This window comes from Mus musculus, chromosome 2 (assembly GCF_000001635.26).
Source record: "Mus musculus strain C57BL/6J chromosome 2, GRCm38.p6 C57BL/6J".
Lineage (NCBI taxonomy): Eukaryota > Metazoa > Chordata > Mammalia > Rodentia > Muridae > Mus > Mus musculus.
The window spans coordinates 68,736,239-68,749,668 of NC_000068.7; the positions used below are offsets into that span (position 1 = coordinate 68,736,239).

Genomic DNA, 13,430 nt, shown 5'->3' on the forward strand with positions numbered 1-13,430 from the left:
TAGGGGAGCAGGGCGGGGGAGGGGGGTATAGGGGACTTTTGGGATACCATTTGAAATGTAAATGAATAAAATATCTAACAAAAAATTAAAAATAGAAATTCCTTTATATTATTTACTTGAAGTTTAATTTTAAATACTTTCCAAAAAAGTTAGTTTGAACAAGTAAGAATCATAATTTACTGATTTTTATGTGTTTACACATAACATATGCTTTATGTTTACTCTGGAAAAGTTGCCACTAATTTAATCTTTACATTCTTGTAGAAGGAAAAAACGTTTTAAACCAACAAAAACATCAACTGTGTGTGAAAATGGAGAGCATAGTTTCTTTGAAGTTTCAAACACCAGGCAATTTGAAAAGAATACTCCAGTTGATGAACCACAACATGAGGTACTTTTCTATGAGTTAGGGGACCCAAAAGAGTCAGTTTGATAAATAAACCCCTCAATACTTTAACAACAAGTGAGATGTTTTAAGAATACTACCAAGTTGATATTAAAGAAAAAGTTGTCCGTTTTCTATAAAACTATATAAGTTCTATAAAAAAAGACAAGCAATTGATTCTCTTTTGTCTCAAAACATAGCTGATATTTCAAAACCAAGCAACATTGTATCAGCTTAGATTTTTTCAAAACCTATTTTAATAATGATTCTTCAACCTCCTTTTTATCCCCCCCACTCACCAGAGGTAAGGGAAAAGAAAAGTTAATAGGAAATGGGAGTTGTGGACCTGTTTAGAAATAGTTTTTTGGGATGATTCCAATCTTCATTGTCAGCATTCCAGTCCCCTAGCAAAACACCAAACGTGAACCAGCACCAACAGTCCAGGCCACTGAGCAAACACCAAACAAATCAGTAGCAGTGGTTAGATCCAGAAGAAACCACAAGGCTCTGCCCATTAGGCATGGGTGTGTAGCAGCAGCAGCAACAGCAAACAACCAGAATACCACAAGAAGTTCTTTGATGCATTTCTCTCCATGAAGTCACAAGTGAAGAAAGCAAAACAAACCAAGGCAAGAATGTCTCAGGAAAGGCCAGCAGCAGTGAAGCCCAACGAAGACCAGCAACGAGTTGCAAGGAAAACCAATGCCACAGTGTCATCCACGGTCTGTTGGGTTGTATTTACACTTATTCCAAACACCACATGTCCTCTCAAGTGTTTGCTCTAGTGAAACATCACATGCTCTTTCACCAGGCAGCTTCCAGAAAAACACCACATGACACAACTAAGTCTCCAACAAACCCAGAAATTCCCACTTTAAAATGTTGTATGATTGTTTCCATATCACAAATATGAGGTTAACTTTAGAGGATAATTTAATTGAGAAAATTAGCATATGTAAACGTAAAATAGTAAATAGTAAAATGAAATCTAGTCATTTATAGAATTCCCATATCAGTTATTTTGCCAGCTCCAAATAAAATCCAGTGATTACACTTTTAGTCACATTCCACACTGATAATAGTATTTAATAACAATAATAACTACAACAATAATAGTAACAATAAAGTCAGTCCTACATTGAATATGTATGCTGTATTTCTTCCTCCAAAGAACCCTTGGAGGGTTCATTGCTGAACACTGAACAGAAAGAATATAATATCAGAGGTGGTGGATGATTAACTCCACGTAATGTCATTTACCAACTGTGCTAGAAATTGTATGTATACCTGTTTCCCATTATTCTATAGTTTCTAATCTTTTTTTTTAAAATTAAGAACATTTACAGAGTTGTAAGAATCTGAATTGAAAGGATGTGACATGAAACTTCTTTTCTCAATAGTATCACATTCTTTAAAGGAGACTAAATTACATGAAATTCTACACCAGTTAATTTCATGTTTATCATTTGACAATTTATTGTTCAATTCTCCAAAGTTTATTGGGTTAAACAACATTCACTGCACTCTAAAATCTACAGATTGAGAAAATCTTGACAAGGGCAGACCATTTCTTTTCCCATGACATTCAGTTGGAACAGGCTGAAAAGATAGAAGGCTGGAGCACTATTCCCCAATGTATCTGCTTGCTTTGGATATTGGCATTAGATGCTGGCAGTAGATTCGTTTGAACGAGGGTGTTGGAACACTCACGTAGGAACACCTAAGCTTTCCTTGTAGTCTGATGCCCTTACAATACAGTGATGACATTGATGCAAAGTACTTTCTAAACTACTGTTGGAAGTCACAAGACACGAATCTTATCACATCTGTTTATTAGAAGCAAGTTTGAGATTTTTCCATATGACAACATTTGTGGAATGAATATTACAGAATAACAGGTTCTCAAAGTATTGTTACATTATGTCCTAAAAATGGTATATAATTCAACCATCGGAAATAAGTCCTATTTACATACAACCTTATCAAATAATCAGGTATCATGGATGAAGCAAACTATAATTTACAAATTCAAAGACATTCCGTGGTTCACTGCGAGGGCTATGTGAAAGACAGAGAGGGCAGGTCACACCTGTGGTGACTTGGTTAAGATGCTGGAGCTCACTCCCTAAGGAGACACTTCAGTTCGTTTTGATCCCAGCTCAGTCAACAGTTTCTCTCAGAGGTGATTCTTCTCCATTCTCCCTCTGCTGGTTGTCTTGTAGCTGCTGTTTAACAACAATCACACACCCTCAGTTTTTGTGTCAGCTTTTCTGTGGCCTTGATCTCCTTATGTTGATGCTTTAAAAGCCACCAGATATCTGGCAGGGGTCCTCTGAAGTACTTGTAATGTTATATACTAAGTCCATAGTATAACATACTCTGAAATTTATTTTAATAAAAATTATTCATTATTAACACATTTATTTTATCCTGTGACTTTTTCAAAATATCTAATTCCATGGGCACTGACATAGTGATTTAGGGTGGAGTAGACATATCAGCAATAGAGAATTTAACCTCCAGTGCACCAGGCTCACTTTGACAATTCCACACACAAACAAAAATACACATTCATAAATGCACAAATATTTAAATGTTCAGAGTTACTGCCCAAAACAAAAAGAATCAAACACATCATATTTATTGTTATCACAATTAAAAGAAAATATATTTCTTAAATTTCTTTCAGATAATAAGAGAAGATCAAGAAACTCTTGATAACATACCAGGGAACCACAATACCTTGATCATAAGCCCATGGGAATACAGATGTACAGATCTGGAATCTGAACACTCAGAAGAAAGAACTCATCATGCCTTCTGTAAAGCTGAACCCGAACAGTATAAGGATCCCTGTCTAGAATGGGTACCAATCACACGTTCACCATCTCAAGGACAACTAAGGCAAGTCAGTCATTTGTCTCTGAAAAAAATGGTTGTTAGTGAAAGTCACTGATGAGATTCCATTGTGTGAAATCAAGCTAGAAAATACAATTTTGGAACAATATCTTACTAAGTGAACTTCTAAAAAATATGCTCACTCAAAAATAGTTGCTATTATTTTCCAAGTTTTGGTTGCATAGTGCTTTTTCCCACAATATCTCCATAATGTACATTTTGTTTAGTTATACTCTTGTAAAATTTCAGATCAGAACACCTATGAATTTATGAATTAGAAGTTTAACTGTTATCTGAGTATGATAACATAAGCGCCAAGATATATAGTACGAGTTCTGCACAGGTGGCCACATTCTAACATTTGCCAATGGACTTTCAACTGTATTACTTGGTGTTCTCACTAGAGGATTTGTAGGGATAGTCCTCCTAAGTTACTCTGTGCTGTGTGAAGTCAGGATTGCAGTGTAGGTTAGCATGATGGTGAAGACAAGCATAATTTAAGAGTGGACAAAACAGTTTCTCCCTTGTCCAGTAGGAAGGGTGAGTAGGTGTGGTCCCATTCCTGAAGACTTGGTAAGCATGAGATGAGCTGTGTATAAAGCTTTGTTTTAGTTGCCACTATAATCAAGGAAGTGCTCATGGGCAGTTATTTCACACTGCTTCTTGGCAGATACAAGGGCCATTTTAGCAGGTAGCAGTTTAACCTGCTGAGCCATGCATGTGTGACAGCCATTCCCCTGACCCCTGCATTGTATTTCTTTTTAGTTTGGAATTCAGAAATACAATTATTTCTACTTCAATGTTCTGAGGTTGTTTGGGGAAAAATGTTTATTTGCTCTTTTGCCATTGTTAGAAGTCTTTCATGGGAAAGGGCACCGAGTCCTGTTTGGCCATGTGGAAGGAATGGTGTGACATGGTTTCCTGCCCCTGGAACAGAGCCAGGAGGTCATGAGCCTCCAGAAGTGTTGATAATTCCTGTGATTGAGGCTTGTTTGTAATTAATATATAACTTTCTACTCCTCCTTCCTGAAATAGTCTCCCTGCTTAGGTTATCGGGGAATGTCCTCTCTGCCAAGGCTAATGACTCCATAGTAATCAGTGACAGAACCAGTCCAGAATGGGAGGGTGTGGCTAATGTCTCAGCAAAATGGTAAATGCTGGGACCTTCAGTATAGCGCTTAAGGCTATGGAAAGGAACTCTGAAAACATGAGTTCAAAAGTATATAATTTCTCAACTATGCAAGTGAATTGTATAAGGAGCGTCACAGACCTAAAAGAACAAAGAAGCCTGCACTGGGACCCAGCTTGTCAGAAATTATTAAGACAGGCAAATACAAAGGCAGACAGATTCCTGAGTTCAAGGTCAGCCTAGGACAGAGCTAGGTTAAACCCAGACATGGTAAGAATGGTAATCTCAGGGCAAGATCTTACCTAACTATCTTATTGTTTGTGCTTACAAAACCAGGCAACTATCTGAATTTATCTGCAATGATAAAAACAAAAATGTGTTTGCTGTCTTTTTGAAAGAAGCATGTTGCTGGGGTCATGGGATGCTGATTCTGGGATAATGGCTAAAGTGATATGTAAATGAAAGACTGGGATTTTGATCTTCAAGAGAGCAGCTACCAAGAGAGTTTCTGGAATTGCAAGAGAGAGCTGTCTCAGTAGAGAGTTATCTGGAAAACTGTCTCTAGCAGAACATAGACCATCAGCTTGAAACCCACAATTTGACATTGAGTCATTCTTTCTCAATTCCCAGATACCCCTTCCTCAAAAACCTCTCTCCAAAGATGAGGCTGGTCCTTGGTAACAATAAGACTATGTTTGCCTTTGGGAATCTTCACAGGTCTAAGGACAGACAAGATGGGCCCATAAGAAAGAACTTTAATAAAATGGAAGCTTATACTTCTACATCAAACGCATGCATGATGAGCTCTGGTCCAGAGTTTGGATCTGGACAGCTCTACAACAGTTTGGGATATAGCAGAAATTTCCTGCAAAGAGAACCCTTGATGACAACCTCAAGACCACAGACCTTTGAGAATTCATTGAGCTTCCCAAACAGGGTGAGTTGTGCTGTTTTTCTTTAGTTTCAGGTGTCTTATACAATTGTGTTCTTAACTGGGTGGCATACTGAGTTGATTTAATTAACTCATTTATCTTAAATTAACCTCACAATTTTGTGTTAATAAAGAAACCGATTGTATACATTTTAAAACTCCTTGGAGACTGCATTTACAACAAATAATCACTTGAGTCATGAGGTATTTATATTTATTCTGATGCATATCTTTATAGGCATATGGAAATTAAATCTTAGAAAACTACCATTGACTCATGTCATTACAGGTAAACTTTGGAAGGTATTGGCTCTGATTTTTAACGGGTGTTGTTAGGGCTCAGGTTCATAGTAGTCTCAATATATTTCCCTAGCATCCCATGTTTGACATCATATTGAGTATCTAATGCATATGCCTACAGTTAAGGAAATCTGAGAACACATTTTTCCCTGGGAAAGCTTTTTATGAAATCTGTACATTTGCTAAACCAAAGAGAATAGAAAAAATGTCTTTAATGGCTGTCTCATTTATCACATACTGATTTCAATTTTTTTCAGTGTGATTACTACTGCATAATCTTATAATAAAATAATCTCTCTCTCTCTCTCTCTCTCTCTCTCTCTCTCTCTCTCATTTTGAGACATGGTTTTGCTTTGTAGTCCTGGCTGTCCTGGAATTCACTCTGTAGACCAGGCTGGCCTTAAAGTTAGAGATTCACCTGCCTCTGCCTCCTGAGTGCTGGGATTAGAGGCGTGTGTCATGACTACCACTAAAAGTAATTTTGTTAATCAAGTATTTCAATTGTCAAAATGGAGGAATCTTTGGGGTTTTTTTCCCTTGTTTTTACTTGAAATGATGATGACTCAATGATGAGCTATATAAAGTCTTCAAATCACAACCAATGTGAAAATATGAATTCTGTTTCTCCTATGCAGTCTCATGAGTATATATTCCTACATCCTCTGGGATTCCAAGAGGAATCTTGCCAATGAAATACATAATTAAAATATCTATTTTTTTCAGAACTCCAATTCATTTTTTATTAATAGTTCTTTATATTGTTCTACAATTTAATTGTGACAAATAACACTTGTTGCATATTTATTAATGGGAATTTAGTGTATTTAATAATTTCTTTGATTAAAGTCTTAGAATGAAAACTGACAAGAAATCTTTTTACTTGGCAGTTCTGGTGACTAATGGTTTTATGTTGCTTCTCACTAGCATTGTCATTAATAAGTTACTCTTACTTACTATGGGCTTCTTTAAAAGAGACTAAATTCTATAATATCTTCAGAGCCATCATTTGCCAATTTATTTTAATTACCCAAATTTAGTGGATTAAACAATAATCATTATGTTTCACAATCTCCAGTTTGAGAAAAATCTTGAAAAGGTCAGATCCTCTCTTCTCCACTGACATTTGATTAAAAACAGTTAGAATGGGAGGGTAGAATCCCATGTAGTATATTTCCAACATGTCTGCTTTCTCTGCATGTTGCTGTTGGATGCTGAGGAATTTGATTTGCAGTAGGGTGGTAGAACACCCATGTGGGAACACCTATACTTTCCTTGTAGATTGAGGAAAGTATTTATTCTGCTTACACTTCCTATCCAGTCTCATGACTCTATGCTGCTTATCACCAAAGGAAGTCAGGACAGGAACTCAAACAGGACAGGAAATTGGAGGCAGGAGCTGATGCAGAGGCCATGGAGGAGTGCTGCTTATTGAATTGCTCCTCATTGGCTTGCTTGGCCTGCTTTCTTATAGAACTCAGGACCACTAGCCCAGAGATGGCTCCACCCACCATGGTCTGAGCCTTCCCTGACTGATCACTAATTGAGAAAATGCTCTACAGCTGGATCTCATAAAGGCATTTCCTCAACTGAGGCTCCTTCCTCTCTGATGACTCTAGCTTGTGTCAAGTTGACACACAAAACCAAACAGTACAAATATTAAAGAATGATAGGTCTTTAAACTACTGTTATGAAATGTCTTCTGTTCAAAATTTATATAATTCTCACCCTTGAAAATTATGCCCATTTCCACTCAACCCTGTCAAATAATCAGTTATTATGGGTGAAGCAAACTATAATTTACAAATTCAAAGACATTTCCTTGTTCACTGTGAGGGCTGTGTGGAGGACAGAGAGGGCAGATCACACGTGTGGTGACTTGGTTAGGATGGAAGGAGCTCACTCCCTAAGGACACGCTTCAGTTCATTTCGATCCCAGCTCAGTTAACAATTGTTCCTGGAGGTGATCCTTCTCCATCCCCCCTCTGCAGTGTCTTGTAGCTTACGTGTAACGGCCATTCCCTTTCACATGGCTTTTGCATCATTTTTCTCCATTGGTCTTTATGACCTTCAGGTCAGTCTTTCTGAAGCACATATGGCTTTATATTATAGGTCCAGAGAATAACATATTTTGAAAATGATTTTAATTTAAATTATTCTTTCTTCATGTGTTTCACTCATTCTGTCATTTTTTTCCAAAAATACCTAATTCCATGGCAATAACATGAGAGTGATTTTAAGCTGTAGTATTCACATATTTAAATATTCAGAATCACTGGCCTGAAACTATAGAAAGCAAGCACATACATGTATTGTTAGCACAATTTAAATACATATATTTTAAATCTTTTTCAGGTAAGAGAAGAAAATCAGCAAACTTCTTATGACAAAGTAGGACACCATAATGCCTCACGCATAAAGCCACAGAAAGCCACACTTTCAACCCTACAGTCCAAACACCCAGAAGTAACTCATCAAGCCTCGTGTAAAGCAGAACCAAAACGCTATGAGGAGCCACATCCTGAAAGGATACAGATGACAAGCCCATTAACTTATGACCAACTCAAGTAAGTAATATATGTATATATACATATGTGTGTGTCTGAGAAATAATTATCATTGAAAGACATTCATGATGTTTTATGACGTGAAATCAAGCTAAAGAATATAATTATGGAAACTAATGTTTATAAATGAGCTTTTAAAAAATTGCTCAAAGTAGTTTCTCTTATTGCCCAAGTTCGGGTTGCATGGCACTTTCCACCCAATTCCTTTATACTGTATCTCTTTTGTAGCATGAGTTTTTAAATAGCTATTGTTTATGATACCTGAGTTCAGGGGTCTAGTAGTACTAGAGCTACACCAGGGCCACATTCCAATGCTTTGTTAATTAACTCTCAACTGTGTTACTTGGTGTCCCCACTAGAGGGCTTGTACAGATAGAGGGTTTTCCTATGGTTTTCTGCTCTGTGTGAAGTCATGAGGAGAAGGTTACCATGAAGGTAAAGACAACCATAATTTAAAAGTGGTTAAAACAGTTTCATGCTCATTGGGAAGGCGGTGTGGAGACAGAATGGCTGGGCCACACCTATGGTGCGTTGTTGAGTGGGAGATGAGCCGTCTGAGAAGCTGCTTCAGTTTGTTTTAGCTTGGATTAGAAAAAAAAAGAGTTATCCCAGACATCATCTACACAGTTCCTTGGCAATTACAAGTATTTCTAATCACACCATCAAAAATCTTAGAGTAGGGCCATTCCAACAGAAACCTGCAAAGCCACACATCAGCGACAGTCACTTCTTGCTTTGTTTGGTTTCCTTTGTAGTTTGGAATCCAGACATATAGTTCTTTCCAGTTCCACTTTAAATCACAACCATACAAAGTTACAATGTTTAGACCTTGTTAGGTGAAAAGTCATTTACTCCCCCACCCCGACCCCATTTTTAAGGCGTCCTACAAGGGAAAATGAGGCACTTATGCTTGCCTTTGGCATCTTCACAGGTCTAAGGACAGGCAAGATGAGTCTGTGAGGAGGAACTTTGTTAAAATGGAGGCTTATAGTTCTGTGCTAAACACGTATACAACGACAAGCCCTGCTCCAGGGTTTGGATCTGGACAGTGCTGCAACAGTTTGGAACACAGCAGAAGTTTCACGCCGCCAATCTCCAGGCCATGGCGTTTTGTGGAGAGTGTGGATAGCTACCTATGCAGGGTCAGTGGCGCTACCCCTTTTGATTATGCTTTCATTTGTCTGTCATAACTCTTGCTTTTAATTTGGTGATGTAATTTACATATCTTAAATTAATATCACAATTGTGTGTCAATATAGAAAATCAATTTTACACATTTATAAATCCTCAGAGCTTTCACTTTCAGCAAATAACTTTTTCTTAATTTGAATCAATACATGTGACTGCCGAAGCATGCCGAACTGTCTTTAAAGGCTGTAGGGAAACTAAGTTTAATATTTTTTCTGTGGTCACAGGAAGACTTAAAAAGGGATTGATTGGCTAAGATCCTAATTAACTTTGCTTTAGCTCAAGTTCAGGGTATTCCCCCAACACCCCAAGCTTGACATCTAAACGATTACTCTTGTGTGAACGTTTCAAGTTTAAAGGAATCTGAGAGAAATGCTTTTTATGAAGGGTCTATACCTACAAAGTCAAGGAAAGCTAAGAATATTCCCTTAATTTCTGTCTTAATTACCACATGTTGATTTCAGGTTTGGTTCAATGTAATCACTACTGTACACTCTTTAATATCATGAAGGTGATTTTCTTAAGCCAGATAGGATGTTTCAAAGTGCAGTTCGTTAACTTTGTGTACCTTGCCCTCAATCGGGGGATTTGGAGCTAAGATTACAGTTCTATAATTCCTTTCGATCGCTACTTCCTTAAAAACCCAAATTGTATTTTTCCTATCCCCAGTCTCATGTGTGATCCATGCTATCTCCACTTCCTTTGCAGTTGAAATAGGAATGATTTTTTAATCTAAAAATATGGAAAGCTTTTTTTAAGATTACAACTTATTTCTTTTTGAAAAATATTCATGCTGCTGCAAACATGGACATAGTCATTTTAGGGGAATTTAACATTTCCTAGAATTTTTGTTCTAGTTTGTTTTGGCTTTTTGAGACAGGTTTTCTCTGTGTAGCCCTGACTATCTGGAGACCAAGCTGGCCTCAAAATCAGAGAGATCCACCTACCTCTGCCTCCCAAGTGCTGGGATTAAAAACATGCACCACAACTACTGGGCTGTTACAATTTTTATTTTTAATTTTTTATTAAAGTTTCAGTAACTGTCTGTGTATCAAAACCTATTGCAATGGTCACACAGATGTCCCTTGCAGAGTAGTAAGAAAACAGAATGCTTGACCCAATTTAAGATGAATATCTACTATCGGCACAATTTTTGATCTAGGATGATTTATTAAAAAAATACTTTTTAAAAAATAGAGTTAGTTTTTTAAATTCTGTATATGCTGTTATTAAAACAGCCATTTCGATCAGTAAAAATTGATCCCTATTTTTCAGGATCTTCTTGATCTCAGAAAATGCCGTAGACTCATATTAACTAAGGGCCTCAACTCTCTTTCTCCCCTAACTGGCATCTTTAAAGTCTAAAACTTCCTAACAAGTTTTGCAACTGAATATCATAAAAGGGAAAAATAAACAAACGCACTCACACATCAATTAGACCCCAGGCAGCTACATTTTCTTCCATTGTTTTGGTTGCAGCAGCAGGGGATGAAAGCAGAAGGTGGCTAGGTAGCAAGAGGAAGCTAACTCAGTGTATGGGGGCTGCTGCCCATGCTCAGACCAGTTCTTAATGCTATTGCATTGAAAAGAATTTCAGGAATAACCAGAAGGCCAAAGCCTTTGTTAATTAAGCAGAAAGGCCAACACACTTGATGAGAGTAGGGCACTGAGAACAAGAATGCACCTGAAGGCCCTAACTCTGATTGGGACTTTGAGCCTTCTGAATCTGCCACCAAGCTTAGCTCTTAGGGACCACATCTGTGCCAGCCCCTTCTCTTCCTCTTCTCCTTTAAAAGTGTGGTCCAAATCGCACCTTCACACTTCACAGCTAAGTGGAATGGTGTGCTCAGTCAGTGGGAGGGGCCAACGTTCCTGTTAAAGCCTGCTTCCGGTTTTCCTTGTGAGGGAGTCACAGAGCAACAAAATTCAAGCTTCGCTTGTGCCTCCAGCCTGTATTCCTGTTACTACTCAAAGTAAACTCATTGCTGAAACCTTTGGTTAGAATCCAGGTGGCATAATATTTTAAATATTTTCCCAGAATTACAAATAACAGAGGTCATTTATCATTATGACAATAATAGTTTCTTATTTTCTGTATTTAATGTTTTGAAAATTGGTCACAGAGCACATTAACTTATTAATTTTCCAAAGGTAAAATTGAATTTTTTAATTTACTAAGGTAAATTATCAGATTATATTTCCTTTAAGGGAATATTTTTGCTAAGAATCATAAAGTGACACATTTGGAATAAAGAGTTGACTAATCATTGTACCGAAATAATGAAGCCACATCGACAGTACGGTGTATAAAAAGTAGGCAAATGTTAATTGCAGTTGTTACTCAAAGCGATCTTAGCAACATTCCACAAATAATCTATACCTCTAAGCATAATTGTGTTTATCTGGTCTGACTTAGGTGATGTCTTTCAAACTATTCTCCAAGTAGAGGAGGTCTCTAGAGGATTTTTCAAAGGTCACATTTTCCTTTGCCAATTTTATATGCTTTTAATTAACATGCAAAATATTAGGTGTCAATATAGCATTTCTAAGCATACCTTATCTCTTGTGATACCCCCTTCCACTTCTACCTACCTCTTGACCCTACCCACCCACAATGAATAAAGGCCACATTTTCTCAGTATCATTCCTGTAATACTTTTTCTTGTTTAACAGAAGTCTTACAAATATTATTTTAATTTTTTGCAGACATGGCAGCAGTTACACTACCACTATTAGAGAAGACAAAGATGGTACGTTTCTGAAATGCTCAAATTAAGCTTAATCAGTTCTGAAATAAGTTATCATAAATAATAAATGGCTTCCATTCCCTTCGATCTGCTGATGTCATACATTAAATATTTTTGCTGCTCACATAAAATAAAAGATGTGAAAATGTAAATGTTTCTAGTTATTCTCCATTTATTGATCTCTCTTCACCTCTATTTGTGAGTAGGTGTGCTGCCACACAGAAGAAAGAAGGGAGGGCAAAGCAGGCCTGGATTGCCCTGTTCTTCCCCGCCCCACCCCTGTATCCATAGAAGAGTCACTAGCTCTTCTCCGGTCTCCCTGAGCACTCTTCCCCCATACTGCTGCTGGACTCCTTGCCAGGCAAAGAAATACTGCAATGACTGAAGAAAGGCTCCTAAAGAGGTGACCTGTAAGCGACCAGTGGTGGAGACAGGCCCACTCCTGGTTGCTGCAGATGCCAGGGAACAAACTGAACTGCTGAGCAGAAGTTTGCAGAGGTGATAGCCCCAGAGGGACAGGCAAGCATTTCCTCGATTTCTGCCTGCCTAGTCTCTTCCCTGTCCAGAAAGCCAATGTGAAAGAAGGGCACCAGGCAAGGGAAATGGTTGGCCAAGGCTCCTGTGCAGCCCCCATACCTCCTGCAGGCTCTTGAGGCCAGAGTCATAGAGAAATCAGTACTAAAGAAGAAGCTGGATCAGGTGGGTGCTGCCTTGTGCCCTCCAGGTTCTTCTGGAGAATTAAAGCACTCTGCAAACCCTTGTGATGGCCACCCATGGAGCAAAGGGCAGGCATTCTGCAAATAAAATAGAAAAAGATAATCATACCCCACCCAAACCTCATAGAATGGAAGCTATTCAGTGTCATTTGGAAACAGGGGTTTGATTTCCTGAATAAATACAAACTATTATAGAAATTGTACCTGGATTAAAGGCTTTTATTATAAGATTCTTTGGAACAGTTGTCCCCAATTCATTTCTTTTTTTTTTTTCCCTTAGATACTTTCTTCATTTAATTTCAAATGCTATCCCCAAAGTCCCCTATACCCTCCCCCTGCCCTGCTCTCCAACCCACCCACTCCTGCTTCCTGGCCCTGGCATTCCCCTAAACTGGGGCATATGATCTTCGCAATACCAAGGGCCTCTCCTCCCATTGATGGCCGATTAGGCCATCCTCTACTACATATGCAACTAGAGACACAGCTCTGGGGGTTACAGGTTAGTTCCTCCTATAGGGTTGCAGACCCCTTTAGCTCCTTGGGTATTTTCTCTAGCTCCTTCATTAGGGGCC

At 38.1% G+C, this 13,430-nt stretch overlaps 1 protein-coding gene across 5 annotated transcripts in view; it reads left to right on the forward strand.

Annotated features, from left to right (window-relative positions):
- The window catches only part of 4932414N04Rik (RIKEN cDNA 4932414N04 gene), a 91,742-nt gene extending 79,448 nt beyond the window's left edge, over positions 1-12,294 (forward strand). For 4 of the 5 annotated variants that reach the window (XM_006500335.3, XM_017319307.2, XM_006500336.2 and 1 more), the window contains 6 exons: positions 265-391; positions 3,075-3,289; positions 5,130-5,349; positions 7,996-8,207; positions 9,139-9,349; positions 12,102-12,294. In XM_006500335.3, coding sequence (XP_006500398.1) covers positions 265-391; positions 3,075-3,289; positions 5,130-5,349; positions 7,996-8,207; positions 9,139-9,349; positions 12,102-12,131 — 1,015 coding nt within the window. In that variant the 3' untranslated portion in view covers positions 12,132-12,294. The remainder of the gene's footprint in view (positions 1-264; positions 392-3,074; positions 3,290-5,129; positions 5,350-7,995; positions 8,208-9,138; positions 9,350-12,101) is intronic. The other variant, NM_183113.3, reaches the window with a different exon arrangement.
- The last annotated feature ends 1,136 nt before the right edge of the window (positions 12,295-13,430 follow it).